At 35.7% G+C, this 27,307-nt stretch overlaps 5 protein-coding genes and 1 non-coding gene across 8 annotated transcripts in view; 4 read left to right on the forward strand and 2 right to left on the reverse strand.

The window, feature by feature from the left end:
• The window catches only part of LOC107020334, a 7,154-nt gene extending 1,115 nt beyond the window's left edge, over window positions 1–6,039 (forward strand). For both annotated transcript variants that reach the window (XM_015220653.2, XM_027917068.1), the window contains exons 2-4: window positions 1,962–2,147; window positions 3,098–3,137; window positions 5,634–6,039. In XM_015220653.2, the coding sequence (XP_015076139.1) occupies window positions 1,962–2,147; window positions 3,098–3,137; window positions 5,634–5,686 (279 nt within the window). In that variant the 3' untranslated portion in view covers window positions 5,687–6,039. The remainder of the gene's footprint in view (window positions 1–1,961; window positions 2,148–3,097; window positions 3,138–5,633) is intronic.
• Window positions 6,040–6,520: 481 nt separating this feature from the next.
• Window positions 6,521–8,015, forward strand: LOC107020333 (chlorophyll a-b binding protein 6A, chloroplastic). The gene is made up of 4 exons (XM_015220652.2): window positions 6,521–7,070; window positions 7,184–7,286; window positions 7,375–7,663; window positions 7,755–8,015. The coding sequence occupies exons 1-4, from the start codon at window positions 6,877–6,879 to the stop codon at window positions 7,907–7,909; spliced, it is 741 nt and encodes a 246-aa protein (XP_015076138.1). The 5' UTR covers window positions 6,521–6,876; the 3' UTR covers window positions 7,910–8,015.
• Window positions 8,016–8,176: 161 nt separating this feature from the next.
• LOC107020332 lies at window positions 8,177–11,236 on the reverse strand. Of its 2 annotated transcripts, XM_015220651.2 has the most exons (4): window positions 11,036–11,236; window positions 9,749–9,887; window positions 9,276–9,557; window positions 8,177–9,023 (listed from the first exon to the last, which is right to left on the reverse strand). In XM_015220651.2, exons 2-4 carry the CDS (start codon window positions 9,881–9,883, stop codon window positions 8,400–8,402), a joined length of 1,041 nt encoding a protein of 346 aa, XP_015076137.1. In that variant the 5' UTR covers window positions 9,884–9,887; window positions 11,036–11,236; the 3' UTR covers window positions 8,177–8,399. The 2 variants fall into 2 exon arrangements, with proteins under 2 accessions (XP_015076137.1, XP_027772868.1); XM_027917067.1 differs by lacking the exon at window positions 11,036–11,236 and having other exon boundaries at window positions 9,749–10,105.
• A 1,361-nt stretch (window positions 11,237–12,597) lies between these two features.
• Window positions 12,598–12,669, reverse strand: TRNAP-AGG. Its single transcript has one exon. It is a non-coding gene; the product is annotated as a tRNA-Pro (tRNA).
• Window positions 12,649–15,633, forward strand: LOC107018782. Its single transcript, XM_027916929.1, has 3 exons — window positions 12,649–12,869; window positions 13,304–13,356; window positions 14,771–15,633. The coding sequence occupies exons 1-3, from the start codon at window positions 12,664–12,666 to the stop codon at window positions 15,421–15,423; spliced, it is 912 nt and encodes a 303-aa protein (XP_027772730.1). The 5' UTR covers window positions 12,649–12,663; the 3' UTR covers window positions 15,424–15,633.
• Window positions 15,634–17,708: 2,075 nt separating this feature from the next.
• Window positions 17,709–24,368, forward strand: LOC107020803 (double-stranded RNA-binding protein 2-like). Its single transcript, XM_015221306.2, has 3 exons — window positions 17,709–18,261; window positions 19,796–20,015; window positions 22,991–24,368. The coding sequence occupies exons 1-3, from the start codon at window positions 18,016–18,018 to the stop codon at window positions 24,184–24,186; spliced, it is 1,662 nt and encodes a 553-aa protein (XP_015076792.1). The 5' UTR covers window positions 17,709–18,015; the 3' UTR covers window positions 24,187–24,368.
• The last annotated feature ends 2,939 nt before the right edge of the window (window positions 24,369–27,307 follow it).

The raw sequence follows: 27,307 nt of genomic DNA on the forward strand, positions 1-27,307 counted from the left end.
TTTGGGGGGGGGGGGGTGATGTGTGTATGTTTCAGTATAGGTGTATGCCATAATTTATCTCAGTTTTACTTCTCGTATGTCTAGTTGATTTGAGTATACTTCATTTTCTCTGTATGATTCTGGAAATGATCACCTGAATTTGTCGGGGTGATGTGTGTGTTTTAGTGTAGGTGTGTATGCCATAATATTATCTCAATTTTACTTCTGTATGCCTAGTTGATTTGGTATACTTCTTTTCTGTGTACAATTTTGGAAATGCTCATCTGGGGTTTGGGTGGAGGGACTTAATTTTCTCCCATGAACTGTTTGTGTAAATGTGTCAATGGATACTTGATTGATTGTACTATGTGGATAAGCTGTTCTTATGATCTGCCGTTTGAGCCTTAAAATTCTATATTGTATTGCCATGAGATTTACAGATTTTGGGTTTCATTTTTAAGAAGTCTTCCTCTAGATATATTGGGACAGAAGAAAAACTGCCCTCATTGCACTGTGTTATTAGTATTTATGAATTCTCTCTCAAAATACTCGTTACTTTGGATGCTATTAGGTGATTTATTTGCTCGGATGCATTTGATTTCCAAATTTAGTGGTTACTCTGGACGAAGATGGTTATTAGCATGCTTTTCTGTTAGCCAACAAATGGTGTTTGATCATAGAGGGCAGTTTCTTATTAGCTTTGCTCCTTGACAGTGTTCTTCTTATTTTTTGATGCGGGAATTAAGCTTAGAATTTCAGCATAGTAGGTTATGAATAGACAAATCTCTGAGCTTAGAGTTCAGCATAGATTGACCTCAACTAGTTAGGTAGTGCTACCCGAGGTCGACTGGATATGCTGTTGCTTGTTTTTCTGAAAAAGACAAGAACTCCAATTCCTTGTGGAGTTGAGAAAGGAACCACAACAGCAACACTTACTACTATGACTCATCCCAATCAAGTTGGCCTCGGCTATATGAATCTCTTCTTCTTCATAAAAGCTCATCTCAGATCATCATTGTGTGATAAATAAAAGTGAAATATAAGTTTCATATATATACAAATAATAATAATAATAGAAGTTCTCTAACAAGCCTAGAACGTAGTCTCAACTAGTAGATATCATGTATCTGAATCTTTTTCTTCCAATGTGCCCTATATTTAGCTAAATTTATATTGATGCCAAGTTTGCATTGATACGTAGGCTTTGTAGGTCTTTCGAGACAACTTCCTTCCATGTGATTTTTGGTCTACCATGTGCCGTTTTAAACCTTCACTTACCATAGTTTCACAAAGAAGCAACTATTGTTTGAGGGAGAGGGAGGACTATAATCCATCTGGTCAGAGCCTATGAGTACACCTCCTCCTTCTAAGCTTACTCTATAATGTTATGTACTTGTGTCAATGACAATGCACAGAGTGAGGAGACAACACAACTTTTTTGGAGGTGATAATAAGTTGAATATACTTATATATATAGGCAGAAAATGCCTGGAAGTGAACGTTAAAAAGTTTCGTTAGACTAAGACAAGTTTTTATTGTATGATTAGTATTAGTATTTCTTTCTTGTTTATGATCACTATGTAAGTCTGGCCGACCAAGTATGAGTGACAATCACCAGGGGTTTGTACTATAAATATGGCATTAAGCTAATATATGCCAATATTCACAAAGCCGAACGCTTTTGGAAGTTACACTGTTAGGGCAAATAAAATGTTGACTGTTTGTTTGTATTATCACCAGTCTCAAAACAATGAAAATATGCCAATTAAGAAGGATCTAAACTTCATAAAACCAAGGAACTACATGACACGTGGATGATGGATCTAGAAAATAGCATATAAACCTAAAAACTAATGGAACCACTAACGCGTATTTGAACATCAACTAGAAGCATAGGTAACTTCAAAGAGAATGTGACGCTGATCGATTATTTCCATACTGTAAATCGGTTTGTTTCTTTAATTTCTCTTTTCTCTATGCAGGCAATGTATATCCGTGTGAAGCGTAATAAGACCACCTACTTTATTCAATGTGACCCCACTGAGACAGTTCTACAAATGAAGGAGAAATTGTCTAACCTCATAGATCAACCTGCTAATGATCAGCAACTAGTCCTGATGCCTGCTGGAGATGTGTTGGAAGACTCGAAGTCCCTAGCTGATCAGAAGGTAAATTATCCATCTTTATGATCATCATTTTCCATAATATCATACGATCTATTGGTTCAACTAGAAAATATAATATCGTCTATATTTTGGGTAATCAGCAGATTTTGACTCTCTTCTTATCAATTATGTCCATACAGATACAGATTCTACTCCTATTACCAATGACCTGTCCAACTTTCCCTTTCGGGTTGTTCTAAAACTGGCAACCACATAATTGAAAATGAATTTTTTTCCTTTAAACTTTTCAATACTATTTTTAATATCATAGTAACAGCAGTACATAATATTAGAGCTCTTTTAAGGGATCAACCGGTTAATGGGATGGAGAACGGCTGTTTACATGTGAGGAATAACCTTTCATTTCTTGTTTCCTTTTGGTGCACCCATGAAGTTCTTGTATGTATAAAAAATTGGGTTTCTTTTTGGATGACGGTAGTGTCTGGGTCAGCTTGCACGTACTTTGATTATTCCATTAGTTACCTGGTACTTCTCACCAATATTGATACCATTAACTCAACCCACCAAGACTTAGGCAGATGGAAGTACTTCTGTAGAAGATCGGGTTGTTCATAGAGGATCATATATGTTCTTCATCAAAAAAGGATCATTCTATGACATTGATTCTCTACTTTTTGGCCCCACTATTGATAAAATTGTTTACCTTACTAAGAAAAAGGAGCTCTTTTAACTTTACATTTACATTGGAACAGAATAATTGTGTTTTCACTCTCAATTTACATCTATTTTGGATAAATGTTGTATTCCTACTTTGATACCCGTATGACATCTATATTGTGATGGAGAGAGTCACATGAGTATAGGTCAATAACAAAAATAGAAGTCCATGAGGTTCATGGAGTATTTTCCTCTAGCAGATTATCTTTACTTGTTTATTTGATCCAAGCTCATGGCATTATTTGTTCTTTTTAATGTTTTTGAACACTTTTCAGGTTGAAAATGATGCTGTGGTGGCGCTGACTCTGAGAAAAGGTTCTCATCCCTGTTGCATTTGTCTTTTCCCAGTTTAGTGGATATTTCTGTAGTTGATTAGCTGATAATTGTGTTTCATAAGTCAATTTGTTTGCTCTTGACTGCCTCTAATTCATCTCCTCATGCCCCAAATGTACTTTTATGTTACTTCCAATGAATCGCTGGTGGGCAAGTAATCCTCAAGATGAATAAACCTTTCTTTCGTGCGAATATCATTGGCTATCTGTGCTTTGGTGGCACTCATTTCTTATTTCGATTAGAAAGGCCTTACTCAAGAATCACCCAGAAATCCTAGGGAAATCAGCCACAAAAGCTGATAGGTATAGATTTTGGAAGATATACCATAAGAATGTGTGGTAATCCATGACAATAATGAAGAAACAAAATTAAAACTTAGGTTTACCTTAAATAATGGACCCAAGATACTTGAAGCTTTCTCTTCTGGGTATGACTAGTGCATTGATCTTCACTTCCACCTCCACCACACGTGGCATGTAAGTTAAATTTTAAATGAATATATAGCAGTTTAATATGTGGGATGCAACTGGAATTCACATGGAAAGGATAGGCTGTGAAGTATTTTAATTCAACAAACATGAGTGGAGGTTGGTGATGTCATGGATGACCTAAAGGAGATCGACATTATTTCAATGGAAATACTAAGTAAGGGGAATCACTGAATCAGCACCATGGAGAAAGGGTTATTAACTCAACAAAATACGAAGAAGAGCCTAGCTCATTTTAGGTGAACTGGAAAGAAGCCTGATAAGCTGGTAGAATTTATCCTTGTTACTTTGTGATGGCTAAGTGGAGCAGTACACTTTCCGTGCTCTCATTATCACGAGCTTCCAAGTTGTGATAAATATGTTTGTAGCATCATTCAAGGAGATTAATTCTCCTTTTAGACTTCAAGGAGTTTATTGTCGAGTAAAAGAAATCCTTAGCTAGGTGGGAATTCTATTTAAGAGTTTTCATTTTCTTGAGAAGTAGTGCTGTTGTATTCTTCAGCATTAGAAATGCTGTCCACCATCTGAAACATGTTACAGGAGAGTGAGATTCAAATCTAATCTTTACAAAGTACCTAGGAAATCAATTAACTCCTCTACTTCCTCTATACAGTTTATTACACCAAGAAAATAAGGTTAGTTGATATGTTATGGGTTTTGGCGCATTAATTTTAAGTGAATTCTTTGTTCATCACTATCCAAAATGAAAATAAAAGAGTAATCAATATAGTGAAAAAGAAAATAAGACCTATCTAAGTAAGTTACCATTTTCAAGAAAAAATAAGACCTATCTAAGTGGAAGTGAGGGAGTACTAGCTATTTATATTTCATCACAGGCTTTACTAGGATCTTTAGATCTAAGTAAGGAAAACAGTGGGTGGAGTGGAAGATTGGAATAGCTGCATATATTTTTTGTACTGATGGGAAATGATAGGGAATGTGCTTATTTGATTTGGATTAACTGGAATACGGCAAAATGTAGTTTATTATTAATACTATTAGAACGTAGCAGAGATATTAGGAGAAATGTGTCTTTACAAAGTTTATAATTTGGAAAGAAATTAGGAATAGGAAGAAAGGGTGGAAGGGAAAATACAGAATCAGGTTCTATCTTTCAAGAGGAGGGCATGTGATGCATAACATTGGTTTCCTTCACTATAACTGCTCCTATTTCTTTTCCTTAGCAGCCTCTTTAAACAACAAGTATAGCTTCCTGTTTGTTCTGTTTATTCACTTTTTCATGTTGTCTCATCTAGTTTGAGGGGAAAAAAAGACCACATTCCCATAATCCCATTCATCCATATTTCAGAATACCAGCATTATGCATTTTGATGAAGTATTCATTGACTAGACAAGTATAAACCTCCATAGTTTGCTTTGGGACTTATCCTATCTTGGTATCGGAAGTGTCATGACCCAAGCACATGGCACATATTGTCCGTTTTGACCTACAGGCCTCACGGAATTTTCCCTTGGGTTACGTCATCATCGAGCCCAAAAGAGGCCATACCATATGAACTTGTGGTATGTCTTATAAACTCTTCATTTTCCTCTTACCATTTTGATGTGGAATTCGCTGAAGGTAATACGTGCACTCCTTCAGAAGCTTGGCAGCCTAGAAGCCTGCCATTCCTTCTATGTGACTCGCGCTCATCGGTTACCCTCCATCATGAGCTTCACAGGAACCATTTGAACTTCTATCTAGTCTTTATCCTATCTTGGGACTGTAATCTTTTGAACTTCTAGTGGTGATGCAAGTAGTCATGCAGCCTCACATGTCCAAAATTACAAGAAACCGGTAGTGCTTTTGATTGTGATGGTGATTTTGAGGTTAAACTTGTTAAGCTTTTTAGTTGTGATCTTCATGTCCCTCCCGAGAGCTTTTCAATTTTTGAAAACTTGCATCTGATTTTATACTAATGTTCTAACTTTTGGCTTTACGATTTTGGTCAATCTTTGCTCATTATAACTGTGTCTTTCCTGCTTTTAGATGACAATGAATTTGAGGAAGTGAATATCGTGAAACCAAATGATGAATTTTAGCAGCCTCGCGATTCAGATTGGTGGTGCAAATTGGTGACAACGTACATTCTGGCAACATCTAATCCTCAACAAAGATCTGTATACTTGTAAACTGGGAATTGATTGACCTGCATCTGGTTCTTCTAAAATACTCAGATAGCCATGAGTTTCATGCTGTAGGGAAGTTTGTGATATCATTGCGGTTCTGTTTAGCATTATACTGTTCAAGAGAACCACTTCTTATGATTTTTGCAACGACGAGAGCTCTGAGTTACATATACAGACATAATACATCAACTTCTTTTTAGTAGGATTAGACTTTTCATGGATGTGTGAGAATTGCTGGGTTAAGTGTGATTTGTCATGTTCCTTTATCTTCTTGGTTGCATGACCACTCCCACCTCCTTTTTCCACCGCGGGTTGTTCAAAACCGAACCAAAATGGTGCTATTGATTTACTAGTATTTGGTTCTTGGATTAAGAATTTGGTAACAATCTGGAATTCTACATTAACCACTCCTCTTCCCTTAGCATTTTTGGGTAGTATGTAGGGACAGGTTCAAATCATACAGATATTAGTCAGACTCTTAGATCTTGCAATTCACCTTTAACCTAAGGTATCAGGTTTAAACCTCCAGAATAGAGAAATATATACTCATTCGGTGTTTATACCAAACTAAAGGATAAAATGATGTGTATCTACATATTCACCTATTTACTTGTTTTGGTATAAACACCAAATATGGTAAGGTTTCTACCGGCAGATAAGATATGTGTATAAATTAGTCGAACCAGTGATCTCGGGTCCTTGGTGATTAACCCCCTTACACCTACCAACCAAAAATAGAAGAAACTTAAGATTTAATCCATTGTCAATATCTTATACAACATAATCATGTTCTAATCAATGATTTAATGAATTTGATTAATTTAACTTATTGTGGGACCCTAAATATGATATTTTCTCCAACTAGGACAACCTAAGCCACAAAAGCACCATCACATATCCTTCAAAAATATCCACTTCATCTTCCAGGTGGACCAATCACAAAACAGAAACCAGTCTCTATAGCCAATAACAATCTAAATTCAGATTTGCCTATATCTCAAACACCCTCCTTATACATTCCACAATTACACCATTTTTTTTTCATTCTCATATCCAAACTTTTTTTGTACATCTTTTAATTACCAAAAAAAGAGGAAGAAGATATGGCTTCTAATACATTGATGAGTTGTGGAATTCCAGCTGTTTGCCCCTCTTTCCTATCTTCTACCAAGTCCAAATTCGCCGCCGCGATGCCGGTGTCCGTTGGAGCTACTAACTCCATGTCTCGGTTCTCCATGTCAGCTGATTGGATGCCCGGGCAGCCCCGTCCATCTTACCTCGACGGCTCAGCCCCCGGGTAAGTAGTACTACTTTTCTTCGTTTCATTTTATGTGATATGATGTATGTATGATCTCATACGATATTTAAGTTGTTAGTATATTAAAGTTGGATAACTTAATATAAATGCAGAGATTTTGGATTTGATCCACTTGGTTTAGGAGAAGTACCTGCAAATTTGGAAAGATACAAAGAATCTGAACTTATTCATTGCAGATGGGCTATGCTTGCTGTTGTAAGCTTCTTTTTCCCTACCATAACATATATACGATTATATATTTTGAACATTCTTAACGAAATTTCTTTCTTCACAATTTTTGTAGCCCGGAATCATAGTACCAGAGGCCTTGGGCTTGGGTAATTGGGTCAAGGCCCAAGAATGGGCAGCCATTCCTGGTGGACAAGCTACATATTTGGGCCAGCCTGTTCCATGGGGAACACTTCCTACTATTTTGGCTATTGAATTTCTAGCCATAGCTTTTGTAGAACACCAAAGGAGTATGGAAAAAGATTCAGAAAAGAAGAAGTACCCTGGTGGGGCTTTTGACCCATTGGGCTACTCTAAAGACCCTGCTAAATTTGAAGAACTCAAAGTCAAGGAAATCAAGAATGGTTAGAATACTATCTCACACCTTCCTCTTATTGTATTTACGGATTTAAGTTATACATGCTAACAATATCAATCTCGATTATCTGTGATTAGGTCGTCTTGCATTGTTGGCATTTGTGGGATTTTGTGTACAACAATCAGCATATCCAGGAACAGGACCATTGGAGAACTTGGCAACTCACTTGGCTGACCCATGGCACAACAACATTGGGGATGTTATTATCCCTAAAGGCATTTTCCCTAATTAAATTGTACTATTTATCATATAGTATATTAGCCAAAAACACCTTGTAAAACTCTCCCATGTACTAATAGATTTCTAATGGAATGGACTTTTTGTGTATCCTTAGTCTAGTAGTTGTTGTTTGATAAAGAAGTTTAAATATTGGTATAGATGTGGTATGGCGCTCTTGTAGTTCTCTGGATCTTCTTATATGAAGTCCTGGCTCCGACACTGAGAGGAACATCTAGTTATTCTCAAATACTTGGAATTTTTTTTGATATTCAAACCGATATCATAAAAAGAAAATCACTTTGGTGTATTTTGGCACATGAAACAGACAAATATTATTTGTACTTCACAAATATACAAACTCTCACCAAACAAGAATAATGTTCATCCTCACACTTTTCTCTCTAAGGCTCAACTTTGCCCATGGACTACAACAAATGCAAAGAATAGATGCAGGCACACATCCTGCATTAGGTTAATGAATACAACATTATAGATGCCAAGCATCAGCTAACTACACTAGCTGGTGAAAGGAAACCGGCATGCAGAGGAACCTTGTTCGAAGCAACAATCTCGTTGCAGTATCCCCCTCTAGCTCCATCAACGACTAGATGGATGTGTCCTGGAGTAGAGTTTTCAGTAGGAACCAGTTCCCTAGCTGCAACTGTTTTGAGCCGAAGTCGTTCTGCCCTTGAGCCTATCACTTGCCCCAGAACAGATGCTCCAATGGTAAACGCCATAGCCGCTTTAGGCATCAAAATGGACTTCCTCAGAATGGCTATGAATGGCACAGCTGCATGTACAGCTGCAAACCAAGATGGTGAAAATTTTTCAGTGTGTTCTCTCCATACACCTAAAGGAATATTTGCTGCCATGCCCAAAACACCAATCACTAATATCTTTGCAGGCAGAGGTTGTGGTCGCAAGTTTTTCGCAAAGGCTGTCCGTGATAGAGCAGCTCGGGCAGCTACTATAGCAGGGGGACACTTGAGTTTCACACCAGGAGGGGGCTGAAAAACCTTTGCTACAAGAGGAAGGACAGTACTTACAGCACGGTACGACTTCGCAATAGGACAATTCCCATTCTGCAACCACTCATTGCTTAGTGCTTCATGTTCTGAATCTCCTCCCTGATAGATCCAAAATGATGGTTAGCAGGAACAATATGACTGAGTTTTGGTTATTCCATCAAAAACGAAAAGTTTTTCAAGCCCACCAACAATCATATTTCAAGAGTTATACGAAATTTAAGAAGTCAAATAAAGTGTTCCACTGGACCATGAACATTTGACAAAGTCATATTTGAGAAGTTGCAGTGAAATTCAACAGCTTTGACATTTGAGAAATTTGGGAGATACAAAACATAAGGAAATGGCTCAAACCTGTCTTTTGGATGACTCAGACTTCTTCTTTTGATTCTTCCACTTCTCAGAGAATGAATCAAAACCAAATGGTCCTCCAAATCCAAAAGATGAGAGACTTATGGTAGCTGCCTTTGCCACCAAAGGGTTGAAATGACGAGCTACAGATTCAGGATCTGGTTTCTCATTCGTAATGGAAAGCCTCCCAGAAAGTGGGACAGCACCATTCTGGCCATGGAAAAGCCGGAATGCCATGTCAAAGTTAGGACCATCCTCGAAGATAGGACCTTTTCCTCCACGTACCTGATTCAGGTGCAGCAGCAATCATGAGAAAGACTTCACATCAATTTATTATGACAGGGACATGGTCACCCCACCAATGTGGCAGACAAAAATGAGAGGCCTTAGCAGGATCGATTCAGCAACATGCAAACTATTTTACAAAAATGCAAAGAAAAGTTCTTCTGCAAATAAGTGATCAATTAACAACTTACTGGAATGGGCAAACCAATGGGGCTTGAGAAGGAAAAATTAGTTGGCTCATTGATATTCGTCAAAAATGGGCATCTAGCAATGTCTTGCTGGAAACCTGAAGAGTCATCACTTGTATTCCTAGAGAAAAAATCCATTTTACTGGAAGAAGGATGACCAGGACAAAAATCAGAATAAATTTGAGCAACAGAATCATCAAAAGACAATTAACAAAGCAAGCATGAGTTCAAGAAATCACAAGCCAACCACTTTTTGATCAAAGCATTAATGAAGTCTAGAAAAGAGTCCAGTCATGGATATATATATATATATATATATATATATATCTTGAAACCGGAATACTATATATAAGGTTCACATTCATGTATACATTTCTTATAAACAGGAATTTTGACCTAGTAGTCTTGAATCTCAATAAACTTTGATTACCAGTTCTCATTAGCAAGTTTTTTAAACCAAAATATTCAAAAAGAAGCTCAACCATTTGTTAAGCCAACCTAATACTTCCAAAGAATGAATACAGATCAAATATCAGCTCAAACAGAAAACCCCAATAACTACTATGACCTAATCTTAAACTAAGTTGGGGCCAGCTGTATAAATCTTTCATATCCATTTTGCTCCATTTGAACCCATTTTCATTTCCAATATCAAAGATTTGTCTTTTAAGCAAAACCCATGAATACAAAACACTAAAAAGTAATAGCCATTTCCCAAATTCGACCAACAACTTAAATCAAACAAAAAACTTTAATCACCCAAACAAAATAGCTAAACAGTAACTATAGCAAAAAAAGGAAGTACAACACTCTGTTGCAAATCATACATAAATACAGGTCAAATTTCAGCTCAAACACAAATACCCATTTCCACTATAACAAAACAATAACTGCAAAATAAACTCCAAACTCATTGAAGTTAGCTATACCCAATTAGAACCTTTTCATTCCAATATCAAAGATTCAACTTTTAAGCAAAACCCATTACTAAAAAACACTAAAAATCAATACCCTTTCAGTTAAACAACAATAACTCATTTCCAATATAACAAAACAATAACTACAACAATAAACTCGAAACTCATTAAAGTTAGCTATACCCAACTGGACCCTTTTCATTCCAACATCAAAGATTCATCTTTTAAGCAAAACCCATTAATATAAACACTAATATCAATACCCAATTCTCAAATTCAACCAACAACTTAAATCAAACATAAAAAAAAAAAAACTGCAACTACCAAACACTTAAATCTTTATACATTGAAATTAAACAAAAAAAAAACGTACCTCAAGACAAAAAAAAACTTGTATGAAAACTCAGAGGAAGAAAATTTGTGAATAAAGAGAGAAATGAGATGAAGAAAAGAATCAAAGGAGATGGAGTAGTTGATGCGTAGGTGAAGAGGAAGAGCAAAACGACATCGTATTGACCACACGCCAAGTGAGAATATGTCTCTACGCGGGCTTTTTTTTGACTAATTAACGAATAACTAACCAATTACTCCAACTTTTGTTGAATTTTTTTAAATAAATAAATAAATAAGTGGGGTCAAATAATAATAATAATAATAATAATAATTAATAATAATAATAATAAGAAGAAAACGATTTTATGTTATTTTGGTTGTTCTTAAAGAATTTTTAATAATTGAAGTTTAGGTGTATTATTATAGAGTTTAATGCTAAATTTTGATGATCTATGTATTAAAGAATGATATAATTATATCTTAAAAGTCAAAAAGAGTCCTTTAATGCTTTTGAATTTAAGTTGTATGGAACTTTTATTCGTAAATATTTATTGAGAAGTAAATATAATAGTTGACTTTTTTCATATTGTTTTGAATGAAATATATGCATTAATATTTCATGGCTAATTTTTTGTATTGACAATTCTAGAAGGGCAATGGTCCATAATCTCTAACTCATACTCCGTAGAGAAATACTGAAATTGAACTAATTTAATTAGGTAATTTTGAATATCAAATAATTAAATTTTAAAATAATAATAATAATAAAATTAATTTTATCCAAAATAAGGGAAGTGAAATATTTGATAAAATCTTATAAGTGAAGTCAAGAAAGGACGATATTACACAACCTTACTTCCTAACTTGTGAAAGTGTATATATTGTTTCAAAATAGACCTAATACAAATAAATCATATAAACATCAAGTTCGAGAATAGTAGTAACAACAAATAACAATAATCTGGGAAGAAGAATGTGACACAATTTTATCCCTATCTTGTGAAGATAAAAGATCGTTTTCAAATGACCTCAATTCAAGTAAAATATGACAACGTCAAATGTAAGTATAGAAGCATGCAACAACAAATAATAACTTGATATACCTCAAAATTCATGTAAAACATGACAATATCAATAGAAAAATAATAGCAACAACAAATAATAACCTCTCGGGACCAAGAGTGAAAATGAGAAAAAGAATAAGGGGGCATCCCAAATAGTAGCAACAACAAATAATAACCTCCCGGGAACATGACAACATCAAATATAAGAATAGTATCAACGTCAAATAATAACTTAATAAGCTTGAATTCAAGTAAAACATGACAATATCAAATATAAGAATAGTAGCAACACAAATAATAACCTCTCGGGAATATAACAACATCAAATATGAAAATACTAACAATAACAAATAATAACCTGATAGACCTCAATTCTAGTAAAACATAACAATATCAAATACTATACAAATAACAGTAACAACAAATAATTACCTCTCGAGACCGAGAGAAAATAAGAAAAAGTATAAGGGGGCTTTCTAAATAGTAGCAACAACAAATAATAACCTCTCGAGACCCAAAAAATGAGAAAAAAAATAAAGGGGCATTCCGAGAATTGAACTCGGGACCTCTCGCACCCTAAGCGAGAATCATACCACTAGACCAAATGCCCAATTCGTTTTTCCATTTAAAAATAATACTTGAGATATCTAATAGCAAATCTAACGAAGAAAACCCCAAAACCCTAGTGAAAAACAGAGAGATCTCCAGTTGTGGGGTTTTGCATCAGAAATTTGTCAATGGCAAGAAGAACCCTTTTTCACTTAGTTCGATCTCAAGCAAATCTACTAAAATCCACCAATTTTCATTCAGGTTCGTGTTTAATTGAATCAAGCAGTTTCATTTCTGTATAATTTACGGTTTCTGTTTCAATTTTCTGTTGTATCTGTATGTATAATTGTTGGGTTTCAAAGAAAGTGAAAGAAAGTAACACCCTTTTGTTAATCTTGTTAAAAAGCTGTGTAATTTAATTCTATTGTTTTTTTTCTCAAATTGAAACAAGGTCCAATGTCCCTTCAGCTGGTGATGGGTGTTATATGTTACCTGTAGTGAGGAATGTAGTATTTGAAGTTTATGAGTTCGACTAGATAGGAGATGACATGACATGACATGTTTTCGACTTATTGATCACACAACATTAGATAGGAGAGTATGGAGGTGGCGGATTAGTATAGAAGGTTAGAATTAGTTGAGTATTGTCTCGTTTTGTAGTTTGGGGCTCAGTACCGATTTCTCCTTGCATATAGGTACTCTGGTAGTGTAAGTAATGTTCTCAAAGTTTCTTGTCCTCTGACTTTGGGTAATACTTGATGTTTCGCGCGTGCTTTAGTTTTCACATTGTTTTGCTCTGAATGATATGTTATGCTTCTCTATTATATGTCTTATTTCTCTTTTTCAAACTACTTTGTTATATGTTACTTGAGCTGAGGGTCTTGCTGTTATTTTTGTTGAGTTTCTTCAACGACATCAAGTTAATACTACAATAGTAATGGTGTTCACAGTTAATTATTATATATATATTTAGTTGATTTCTATGTTAACAATTGTAAAAAAAAAAAGAAGATATTTAGTGGATTTCTCAGGGTTAAAGCAAGAGCTACTGGATTCTGTGATATATATATAGAATATACGGTGGTACTATGTCCACAGTTACTTAAAATATTGGATATTCCTATCAATGGGAAATTGGAATAGCATAATTGTTATACGGTGCCAGCTTTTGATTACCTGAGTTGGGAGAAAAAGTGGATTGCTTAATGTGGCAAGTAAGCAGGAGAACATTGTGGGCATCCGTAGAAAATGTCTTTCAGGGGTTAGTATAAAAGAAACTTATAGGTTTATAGCTCTAAGGTCTTGGGAAAGAGTACGCAATGACCGCCATCTTCATGTTATACACACTTTTCAGTACTGATCCACTGAGCCAGGCTGCCAGTATTCTGTTATCTTTTTGATCCCTCAACCCTCCCTGTTGTAATGTGTTGATCATGAATATAGTTTCCGCATTACTAGATGTTAGAGTTCTTTTCTTCCATAATTTTTGCATTTGGGAATCGGGACAAATGAATGAGTGTTACTTATCTTGTTATTCATATTTGGACCTTAAAACTTTTCCAGGTAAAACATATTTGCTAAAAAGGAAAACATAATTCTTTATTGTTAAACTCTAAAGGAATGGAATCGCTGTTTTACTAAAGTTCATTGTTGTAGATTCTTCGCCCTATAACTTTCTTTTTTCAGTTGCTAAGCTAAATTTTCTGCTTTCAGGTTGTCAAATGTTGTATGTAGCCTTTTTCTTTTGATAAAATCACATATTTTGGCCTTCCTCAGCTTTTTCTGTCTTTCCTTCATAGAATCCGTTTACATTAGAATGTCAAATTTTAGGCAATAATAAGCAAATCTTCAGATCAAATGATTGACGGCTTATTTTAGCTGCAACATCCCATCCATTTTGCAGGGAACAATCTTGTATTTAATGAAGTAAGAATTGAACAAAGTATGGTGTAACTGTTTATCAGGATAAATATTGAATATCCATGTATTATGGTGGTAAAATCCTAGTAACTACATGAAAGAAATCACAATATAGTGGAAGAACTTTTTGCTGTATTGCTTCTACAATCTGCATCTCTTTTGTTTACTCAAGTTTATTTTATGACTTGTTCCTGATGATTGTGCTCAAGCTCTTTGCTCGTTATTTCCCAATACCTTTTCAGGTGGTCATCTGGCTAGTTATGGAACTAGGTCACTTGTCAGTAGTACCAAACCTGACCCTAGTTGTGTGACACATCTAGCTGCTATCCGTAAAAGGTGGCTATCACAGTCTGCAACAGCACAAGACGACAACAAGATCAGCATAGGGCCTCGCAAAGGAGGAGAAGGAGGAAATGATGAAAAGGATGGCGGAGTTGTCTACTATGGTCCTATCTCAAACACGATAAAGAATGTGAAGCTTCTGTCCCTTTCAACATGTTGCCTTTCTGTGTCTTTAGGCCCTGTCATAACCTTCATGACATCTACTGATTCAAATGTGATACTAAAGGGAGCAGTTGCATCTACCGTTATATTCTTCAGTGCTTCTACTACCGCTGCGCTTCACTGGTTTGTGAGTCCTTATATTCACAAACTGAGATGGAAGCCAGGTTCAGATTCTTTTGAAGTGGAGATGATGTCTTGGCTTGCAACTTTTATGCCGAAGACGATTAAGTTTGCAGATATCAAGCATCCTGACACCAATAGACCTTATGTAACATTCAAGGCTAACGGAAACTTCTATTTTGTTGATGCCGAGCATTGTCCCAACAAGGCGCTATTGGCAAAACTTACCCCACAGAAACCTACTCATGAGTCAGCTTTCAAGAACTTGTGATGACAACTTTTTATCTGGAATAATTTGAGATTTTAAGGTTTTGTATTGCATTGCTCACTAGAAGTTCCAATACTTGAGTCTTGGATATATATAAGCCTCAGTTGGTTGTCAATTTTTCAATTATTATAACATTGATTGTCATCTCTTTTTTTTTTAAAAAAAAGAAAATAATAGTAATGTCTAGACCAGCTTGGCAGGTCATTTCTTCCATCTGCATGAGTTTTGGTGGTATAGTAACCTTGATATTTGTATTGACGGAAGGTGGTAGGTATCCGACAAAATAATGAAGGTCATGTGTACAAGTTGGTCTTCCATCTGTCTAAACGTTAGGGTTGGATGAACCCTACACACCGGTGGGAGGTAATATGTATTCAGTAGGACAATCAATTATGATGACGAGAGGTGATAGGCATCTAAATGAATGATTAATATGCATTCAGATTGATTCTGACACCACCATCCTATATAAGCCTTGGCGTCTATCATCTTTTAAAATTATTATAATAGTGTTGTTCGAGCCAATTTATATGTGCCTCCACTAGCCTTAGTGGCTAACATATTCTTTTCATATCATTGTGGATTTCTTTTGCTAGTGTCAAGAAGTGGAAATAAATGAAGAATATGGTACACATTACATGGACCTAGATGGTTAATTAGTCAGATCCTTTTGTTTCATAACTTAGTGTCAAGTAATCTGGTCATGAATGCTCAAGAGATTTGTAGTGTTGGTAGATAACTTGTGCAAACTCTATTATTGAGTAGTTGGTGGCTGGTTTTTTCATGCACTAAATGCAAATTGATTTCAGTGGACAAGAAACTTTTAATGGAATTTTGGTCAAACATAGAGTAATCAGCGTAAATTTCTTCTATTTCACTATTATTTTTTTCTATAACTCATGAATGATCTTGAACTGACAAAAAGTTACAAGTTGATTAGGTGATCAAAAAAAGTTGCTTATGTTTAGAAAGTTCAATTCTTCACAAATTTGATGTATATTTACGTGATGAATATATTTCCCCATTATATTCTAAATAAAAGATATTTATAATTGAATTTATCGTTTTACTCATCAATCGAGAAAATGGTATTTGAAAAAATGCACACTTTTGAATGGAGTAGATTGGAAGGGGCAAAGGAACACTTTAAAAATTATGTTGGCTCTTCGATATTTATTTTTATATATATTTAGATAATATTTGTTATTTTTAGAAAACCAAGTAAATATTGAAAAATATATATAAAAACTATATATTCCTATTCAAAAGTTGGTGAATATGCTGTTGCCACGTAGGACATTGACAATTAGGAAAAGTCAACTTAGACCATTTTTAATTGACACACATCATATGTTGGTTTTTGATACTACACATGTGGAACATATGGTCAACTTTTGGCCCTTCAACATCCACCCACTCACCCCAATAAAGGCTAAACATAGAATTTAATTTTTATACAAGATAGTAATAATATAAAATGTTACACTACATTACTTTAAAATTTAACTATATGTAATTACCTATAATGAATATGAATTGGTAAAATTTATTGACGTAAGTTTTATTTGATAAAGTATTGTCAATTTGATTAGCTGTTTTGAGTTTTATGATTCGTTTATAATTCAAAAGACATTTTAATATTGATAGATTTCTACATGGATGAAAAGTGATAGCTATCACTAAACATAAAATCAAAATATAGATAAATTGACATAAACTTCACGATATTAGAGAAGAAACACTTAAACTAAGATATCCTTTGTCATAGCAACATATATAATGATTTTGCGTACGTAGCTATCCTTAATTAAGAGGTTACGAGTTGTAGTCCCTTGGATATGAAGTTGCTTTTGTTAAAGAATGTTTTAACTTTCTATGTGAAATTTCTCAACGCAAATTTAAATTTAACCGAACCTCAATACAAATAACAAACATCTAATTAAAGACGAAAAAGAAATAACTTACAAAGTTACGGGAATATAAGGCTCATTTGGTGCGAAGGATAAGGGATATCTGATCCCAAAATCATTTTTAGGACTAGCTTATTACTTATTCTAAAATTAATTATTTTGAGATTATAATATTATTTTTAATCTATATTAGGGATGAATTACGATCTCAAATAAATTAATCTCGAAATTGATAACTTGTAATCCAACAAAATGATCCCATAAAGTATAAATTTATCTTTATGTGAAACCTTATTGTGTGGATGCATGCATAGAATTATTTCTTCCAACGGATGAATGTAAACAAAAAGCACTATGCTTAAAAGGCTTCAAAAATTCACAAAATCTATTCTCCTTTTCTCTCTCTACAAGTGAAACTTTCTCTCTCTAGAAAATCATTACATACACCCAACACTATATATATATAAATATATATATATAAATATATATATATACATATACATACAAAAACCCTAGCAGCCCTGCGATCCTCCTCCGTCGACGATGCCGACGGCGAGAGTAATCGGAGCTCCGATTCATCGCATTGATATCTGCTGATTCCTTGTTTTTCCATTTCATTTCTTTGATCCTTGTTCCTGGCTGTTGTTGTGTTGAATTTAAACTTGTTTGTTGAAAGCTTCTGGAAATGTATAAGAACCAGTTACAGGAACTGGCACAAAGGAGTTGCTTCAACTTGCCGTCGTATACTTGTATAAGGGAAGGTCCGGATCATGCGCCTAGGTTTAAGGCTACGGTTAATTTCAATGGTGAGGTCTTTGAGAGTCCAAATTACTGCTCTACACTTCGACAGGCTGAACACTCTGCTGCTGAGGTTGCGTTGAATTCACTCTCTAATCGAGGTCCCTCCAACTCGCTTGCTGCTAGAATTCTGGTACTTTTTACCCCCGATTTTAGCGGGATTTTTAGTTTGCTTTCTTAATTATGCTTTTTCTTCTGAGTTTGGCTTTTTGAAAATGAATGACGTCATTTGATCTTATAAGCTACAACTTTTAGATTTAATGTATATTCATTTGTGGGATTGAGTATGTTGTTGTTGTATTTGCATTTGTGAATTTTCTAGGTTTCAGGGACCATTGGTTTTCTACACCCTTGGTGTGCTAAGTTACCCTGGGGGTGGGTAGCTGGCACGCTGTACCGGTCGGATTAGTCAGGACTCATGTGCACATAAACTAGCCCGGAGACTTACATTAGAGAAAAGTTAATAAATATTGGTCATTTGTACTAAGATGATCTAAGAAGTCTAGTTGTGTGAGGTTGTGATATTATTAGTATACTTTGGTTTCTTGATCAGTATTTGCAATTTTTCCTTATATAGATATTTCCTTTTCTCTTCTTGTTTTTTCCTAGTTTGATTTATGGGAATTATCTGCCTATGTGTGCTTCGTAAAGCATATTCAGTCCCAAATTTCTGTCGTAGGTTGATGGCCAATGTAGTTAACTATGATGAATTTCGTGAACTTGTCATAGTTCAGGAGGGAAGCAGAGCTCCCTGTTATGTGGCTGTTAATAATGAGCAGTTTATAGTACTGGCTTAGGTAGGGGTTGGCTGAAAAAAATAACTAGTAATTTTAGGCATGTTTTCATGGAAGTTACAAATGTATGGAATGGTAATTTTCTTGTGATTTCCTTTTGTAAGTGAAGTAAAGGGTACATGTTGTGGCATTTCTGGAGTCATTATCTTAATATATTTGTTTGTCCTTACAAAAAAGGAATATTGATTTGTTAGTAGTCCTCTTCTGACTGTTTTCCCTTGTTTTCAGGCATTAGAATTCTTACTTTTTCGCACTGTGGAACGTGAATAACCTTAAGCACCAGTATTAGGTAGGAACTTTTTGTATGGCCAACCTAGAAGCCATGTACCCTGTAGTCTAGACTGGGTACTACATTACATTCACTAAATGACTGTTCAAAACCTTTAGGTTAGTCAAGCTACCATAGTAGTCTGATGATGGTGCTTCTGTTTGTTAGGGTTCTAATATAAGACAGTCAGATCTGAGTCCAGAACTTGTGGAGGACATTGCCAACTTGTGATGGTCCTGTAGGTAGTTAGACTCCATATGTAAAGTTGCATCATTGGCAACTTCTGATAGTCCTGTAGGTAGTTAGACTCAAGATGTAAAGTTGCATCATTTCTGTATCATGATAATCTTGTTGTTAAGTAAATTCAGTGTTAAAACAAATCTTAGATTTTCCAACCAATATCATAAATATTGTTGCAGTAAAAAGTGATAGCACTGGTGCAAGACATCATCACAATAAAATATGGCCTCCATTGATTTTATGTAGTACCTAATTGTTTTAAATTAATATATGGCACTTAGACTTAGATATGAAAGAATAAGCCTTTGTGGTTGCTTCTGAATGGCATTTTGGTTTCTAATTTCTGTATGCCCATGATTTTGTAGGATGAGACAGGCGTATATAAGAATCTCTTACAGGAAGTTTCACAAAGAGTAGGAGCATCATTGCCAGCATATACTACTTTTAGATCTGGTCTAGGACATCTTCCTGTCTTTACCTGCACAGTGGAGTTGGCGGGCGTTACATTTACTGGTGAGTCAGCAAAGAATAAGAAGCAAGCTGAAAAGAATGCAGCTATGGCAGCTTGGTCATCTCTGAAATTATGTAAGTGATTCCAATGTTTATGAACCAGTTGATATTGAGTTATTTGGAAACTTTATTTCTCTGTGAAGAAGTTATCGTAAAGCTGCGTCGTGTGTGTGTTGGCAAGGGTTATAGAATTGTTATAGATGCCAAATCATGAATTGAAGAGCCTAGTTGGATCCTTCATGTAAAGATCCAAATTTACTGGATTCTGGTTTTTGTCTTCAGAATTTTTATCTGGATAAGGGTGGTTTTCGTTTTCTGATGTTGTCTTCGCCTGGTTCTCAAGAAGCCTCATTCTCCAGTTTTATGTTATGGTCTTAGCAACATATTGTCCTTTTATCAGTGATCTATATGCTAGTGTGTACGAAAGCCATCTTATGGTATTATTTTCATCTTTCAAACAGACTGTATTTTTATTTTAAATAGTGGATAATGTTAATTGCAATCACCATCCACTTGTTTGTGCTCCCCTCAAGTCCAACTAAATACATCGACCCGACCTAACACCTGCCTGTTTGCCTTTTGTACACACTTGACTAGATCACATTTATTGCGTCATTCTTCCCTGCATTGCCAAACATTTAATGTCCTATTGGTTATAAGTTTCAGTGATTCATGATGTCGTATTTTGCATCATGATGTGAAGATCACTGTTGACTTGAGCAATAATTTGCATGGACAGCAAAATGACTAATGAGTAATTACTGGGAAAATGATAAATCAAGTGTTTCTTGGATGCCCTTTGCCTCCCCATCCTTTTTTCTTCCTCTCCCCCCGCTATATCTTTTTGCACTGTTGCAAAGCAGAGCCACATTGGTGGATTAGCTCCTTCTGGGGTGGGTGACAAATGTGGTTTTGGATGTTCAAACCTACACATGTATGGCTCTTAGTTTGGTCTAGCGAGACACACATACATATTTGCCTTTTCGTCTTTTTAGTCACCGAAAGCATGACCGTTGGTTGGAGGGTATGGAGGTAGAGAATTAGGATAGAGGGTTAGTATGTAGTCAGACATAAATCTTTTCCTGTTTCTATGCATTTGTATTATTCTTGTTTTTTCATTTTTTATCGATTTATATATCTGCCGTTCTTTTAGCCTCAGTTATCTTGTTATCTTCTTGTTGTTTCTGCTTGTTGCTATTGCCTTTTATGCCATGCTGACTCCCCTTCTGTTACAAGATGTGGAATTAGACAGGGGAATCTCTATAAGAACTAGTCTCTTATATTTCACACGTAGTAGATTGAGACACAAGCCTCGGGCTATGGGGTAAGAGTTAGATTGGTTACCCTAGATCGACCTCTACATAACAGGTTTCTAACAGTATATATATTCTTTGATCTGTTCCCACTTATAAGATAGATATTACATTCTATGAGGTTGGCTGGGTTTCACATCTCAGTAATTCCCGATTAGATTGGTATATATTTCTAAAGAACAGTTTAAGAAACTATATTAATAGATATTCACTGTGCGGTCAATACCCAACAACAACTAGGGTTGCTGTTTCCATTCTTATCATATTTATATAATTTCAAGACCCCAATGCCTTCGTGGGGTAGAGGTTGTCTCCGATAGAACCTTGGCCCAAGAAAAGTGCTTTTTCATAACAGGTTTGAAAAACACTAGATAAGAAAAAAAGTTGTGTTGAAAATATTGAAGAAAAGAAAAATATTGACAGCAAAAATAGTAAAGATAACCAAAGTGAGAAAACAACTGTAGTAATACAATTGAAGGATTAGATAATGCTAGAATAATAATAGTGCTGGTAAGGTGAAGAGGGAGCAAATAAGGTGCTCTAAACTAGAACCGTGCTAATTACATGGCAATTGAACCATGCTATTCGTAAGACATCTTTCACTCATCCATTCTGCCCATCCAGACGCTGCACCTTTTATCATTGTCATCTTCTGCCTTTCTTTCCTCTCAGCTATTCACACGTGAAGATCGCCATATTGATTCTTGACTTCGGCTGCGGTGCTATAATACATAGAAGTACATTATGGGCATGTGGTGTGGTGACAAGTGTGGTTTGAGATGCTCAAACCTACATTTGTATGCCTCTTGGTTTGGTCTGGGTGACACACATACATGTATTTGCCCTTTTGTTTTGTCACTAATTATGGACACATTGGTGTTATCATGTTTAGCTAGCTAAACTCAAATATTATGATAATTGAGCTCGAGTTTCAGTTAAATGTTAAATAAGCGTTAATAATTAATTTCTACAAGCAAATAAACCACCTTGAGTTATCAATTTCAATGATATATTATTTCTAGAAACTAGTATTTAGAAACTAAGTAGTGGTTTAGAATCTTCTTGCGCGAATTCTTACAAGGATCATCATTGATTACAAAATATACAATATTTGAGAAAATATCTGTACTTCCATATATTTGTGTGTTTGTGTGTGTGTGTTAGGATACAAGCTCAAAGCTCTGTTCTATTATTAAAAAACGGACTGAGCTAGAGTGTTACTTGATGAGCGAGTTAATTACCACTCTCAAGGGCAGGTGATATTATGTTGCAGCCTGAAATCCTTAGTGAACAATGAAAAAGATAAAACCAGATTGGCTATTTCTTTTCTTCGGAGCTTAGTGGCTCTCATCCCACCAACTCATTAGAAATTGATAGCTAGGAGGTCCAGTGATTTCCAACCTTGTAAAAAACTTGATGGAGAAGTATTTAAGTGCTAGAGTGTATTTTTGCCTGAATGCTTACAAATAATTATATCATCATCAGTGTTGCATGGTTTATCAATTTTTAGGAGAACTTCCACTGCTACAATGTACTGTTTGCTTGAATATTTGTGCTTGCAATCATAATATTTCAGTTTCTAATTTTCAATTAGATTGATATTCACCTACTGATCAGAAAACATTAGTAGATTGATGTTCACTTTACGTATTGATGATAAGCTTTAATTTGTACAATCAGCAATAACTAGGTGTACTATTCTGCATGACATTCTTCTACTTTTTTTTTTTCTATCAGTGGCACAGCAGTCTGAAAGTGCAAAACCAGATCGAAGAAGAAATGATGAGCAAGAGCATGTAACTGTTGCACGTGCACTACAAAGGTACATTTTGAAGGCTAGGGCGGCTAGAGTATCATTCCCAATTAAATTTCCGACACCTAATCCAAGACCATCAAGTGTACAGCAGCTTTCATCTACTACATCAAAACTTCTTCCCCTAATATGTCCAAGAACTGCTCCTCGCAGTAGACCGGTCAGTCCGTTATGTCTAAAACCTGCTTCTCAAAGTAGACCCATTGACAATACAGGAAGTGATGCATCATTGAGTCCAAGGACTGCTCAAACCATAAATAATATTTTAAAGGACAGCTTTGCTATGGATAGTAACAGGGTTCGACCAGAGAAGTTCCCTGCTGCTGGTGCAGCACCATATATTCCTGTCAGGCATTTTGGCCCACACCATCGGATGGCTCCTCCGGTGACCATACGGAATGCAATTCCTGTTTTCTCTGCACCACCACTTCCTCAATCATCTCAGCCTCCTAGGGTGATGAGGCCTCCAGGTCTGGGAGTGGCACCACCTGTCTGTATAAGACAGGCAGTGCCGGTTTATGCTGCACCCCCTGTTCGGGCTGAGGAGCTTTCCACATTAGATAGGGTGATGAGGCATTCAGGTTTGGGGATGGCGCCAGTTTATGCTGTACCCTCTGTTCCTAAAGCTCCTCTTTTAGTTGACGAACCACTAGCTTCAAAGGCACCCGAAATGCAGGTACTTGACTTACCAACTTGTAAAGCAGTGCTAGGCAAGGCCGAATCGCCACATGACCATTCTGAGGAGAAATCATGTTCTGAAGTCCAACCGACTAAGAGAGAGGAGCCACTTGACTTTGAAGTTTCAAGGAGTGCGACAATGCCAGTGGAAGGAACCAAGGTTGCAGCCAAGGAGAAGCCACTTGACTTTGAAGTTTCAAGGAGTGCGACAATGCCAGTGGAAGGAACCAAGGTTGCATCTGAGGAGAAGCCACTTGACTTTGAAGTTTCAAGGAGTGCGACAATGCCCGTGGAAGGAACCAAGGTTGCAGCCGAGGAGAAGCCACTTGACTTTGAAGTTTCAAGGAGTGCGACAATGCCAGTTGAAGGAACCAAGGTTGCAGCCGAGGAGAAGCCACATGACTCTCTGGAAATTGAGAGTTTGAAACAGCTAAAGATATGATGTATCGTCGGGAATAGCATGTTACAAACTACAGAAACTTCAGTAAGCTTTTGTTCTCCCCTAGTGGGATTTAGTTTTCAAGCCTTTATGTAGTCTTAGATATATCAGTTCCTTGCACATTTTCATTTCGAATAGTTTTATTGAGATAGTTGTAGTGACATTATACTGCTGTTTTTGAGTTCCCTTGTGGTTCATTACCATTTTACCTGCAACCCTAGAGTTTTGCCTCGTGTCGATGTGCTTGTTGCTTTATTGGAATCTGTCGCGGACGCATTCCAACGAAGCAAATAAAGGTAAGAACCATATTGCATCTGCAACAGTTTCCAACGAAGCAACAAGCACATACACGAGATAAAACACTATCGGCCCTCCTCCTCCTCTTTTTTTGGTTGACAATTGTGGCTATTACAGTGACCTTTAGACAGAGATAATGGCATGAATGCTTCGGCTAGTTGGTAAAACTAGTTTGGCCGAAACGTATATATGCCTAAACTTTTCCCTTTCCTTTTTCGTGGTGTCCGGGTTAGCTTAGAAGCGGCATATGTTCTGTTGAGGCCATGTGTATCGTTTTTCATGACCCCTCTATATAATCCTCACCATTCTAGTATTTAGGAGCCACAAAACTTAAATTAGCCCATAAATCTCTAAAATGGACTCCATAAATTGAGGAATATCTTAGAGACGTGGACTCCAGATGATCTCTTTGCAAAAATTTCACAACTTATGGAGTCCATTTTAATATTTAGGAGCCAATTTACAAAAATTAGACGTCTTTCTCAGTGTGTGTGTTAGCTCATTTGATCTAGCGCCATTATAGAACCCTCTGTAGGGAGTTGGGGGAACAAATGCATTCTTTTTCACCCCCTAATTTCTGCATCTATAGGCCCTTTTTAGAAATCACACAATTTCCTTAAATTTTCGTGTGTATTAGTTCAAAGATTTTCAAATTTTTTTTCTCAAAAAATTTTACGAGGACCTCTGTATGTGTTAGGAACTATCACGTGTGCTCACACCAATTTTTTCACCCTTATTTGCGCATTTACAAGCCTTTTTTAAAAAATCGTGCAAATTCCTCAATTTTTCTTGTGTATTAGCCCATGGATGTGGCGCCTAAAGCACCCGAATATTCTTTTCTCAAAAACTTTATAAGGACCTCCGTATTGATATGGGGAACCATTACGTATAGTCACACCGATTTTTTCACTCTCTTTTTCGTATTTACAAACCCTTTTTTAGAAAACACGCAAATTTCTCAAAATTTTTTTATGAGGACCTCCATATTGACTTTGGAAACTATCACGTATAGTCATACCATTTTTTCATCCCATTTTCGCATTTACTGGTTCTTTTTTACGAATCGGGCAAATTTCTAATTTTTTTTATGTGTATTAGCCCATAGATTTGATGCCTAGAGCATCCAAATTATTTTTCTCAGTGAACTTTATGAGTATCTTTGACTTGGAGAACCATCACATATACTCACATCATTTTTTCACCCCATTTTCGCATCTATAATCCATTTTTTAGGAATCGAACAAATTTGTTACTTTTTCGTGTATATTAGCCCATAGATCTGGCATCCAAAGCATCCAAAATATTTTTCTCAAAAAACTTTATGAGGACCTCCGTATTGAGTTGAAGAACTTTTACTTATATTCGCATTGTTTATTTTATTCATATTTCGCATCTGCATGTCCTTTTTTTAGGAATCGTGCTAATTGCTCAAATTTTCGTTTGTATTAACCCATGAATCTGGCACATGGAGCACCCAATTTTTTTTCCCAAAAACTTTATGAGGACTTTCGTATTGACTTGGGGAACCATCACGTATACTCACACAATTTTTTTACTCCATTTTCGCATCTACATGCCCTTTTTAGAATTTACTCAAATTCCTTAATTTTTGTGTGTGTATTAGACTATGAATCGGGCGCCTTGAGCACGTAATGTTTTTTTCTAGAAAATCTTTATGAGGACCTCCGTATTGAGTTGGGGAATATTACATATACTAACACCATTATTTCACCCATATTTCCGCATCTACATGCCCTTTTAAAAATCGTGCAAATTGCCTCAATTTTTTGTGTGTATTAGTTCAGGGATCTGGCGCCTGCAGCATTCATTTTTTTTTCTAAAAAAAACTTTATGAGGAACTCCTTATTGACTTGGCGAATAGTCACGTATACTCACACCATTTTTTTCACCCTCATTTTCACATCTAATGGTCTTTTTTTGAGAATAGCGCAAATTTCTAACTTTTTCATGTGTATTAGCCCATATATTTGACGTCCAGAGCATCCAAATTTTTTTACTCTAAAAAAAATTATGAGGACCTCCGTATTGAGTTGGAGAACCATCACGTATACTGACAATATTTTTCACGCCAATTTTCGCATCTATAATCCATTTTTAATGAATCACACAAATTTTTTAAATGTTCATGTGTATTAGCCCATGGATCTGGCGCCCGGATCACCCAAAAATTTTTCCTCAAAATACTTTTGTAGAACCTCCATATTGAGTTGGGGAATCATCTCGTATACTCAAATCATTTTTTCACCCCATTTCTACATTTACAAGCCCTTTTCTATGAATCACACAAATTTCTCAATTTTTCGTGTGTATTAGCCTATAGATTTGGCACCCAGAGCACCTATATCTTTTTTCTCAAAAAATTTATGAGGACTTCCGTAATGAGTTGGAGAACTATCACGTATACTCACAATTTTTTCACCCTTATTTTCACATCTACAAGCCCATTTTAGGAATCACGCAAATTTCTCCATTATTCGTGCGTATTAGCCCATCAATTTGACGCATAGAGAATCCATTTTTTTAAAATTTTTTTAATTAGGATCTCTGTATTGAATTGGTGAACCATCACGTATACTCACAACATTTTTTTAACCATTATTTTTGCATCTACAAGCTTATTTTAGGAATCACATAAATTTCCTAATTTTTCATGTGTATTAGCCCATGAATCTAACGTCCGGAGCACCTAATTTTTTTTTTCAAAAAATATTATGAGGACATTTGTTATTAGTTGGGGAACCATCAGGTATGCTCATACCATTTTTTCACCCCCTTTTCCGTATCTACATGCCATTTTTAGGAATCA

This window comes from Solanum pennellii, chromosome 5 (assembly GCF_001406875.1).
Source record: "Solanum pennellii chromosome 5, SPENNV200".
NCBI classification, from domain to species: domain Eukaryota; kingdom Viridiplantae; phylum Streptophyta; class Magnoliopsida; order Solanales; family Solanaceae; genus Solanum; species Solanum pennellii.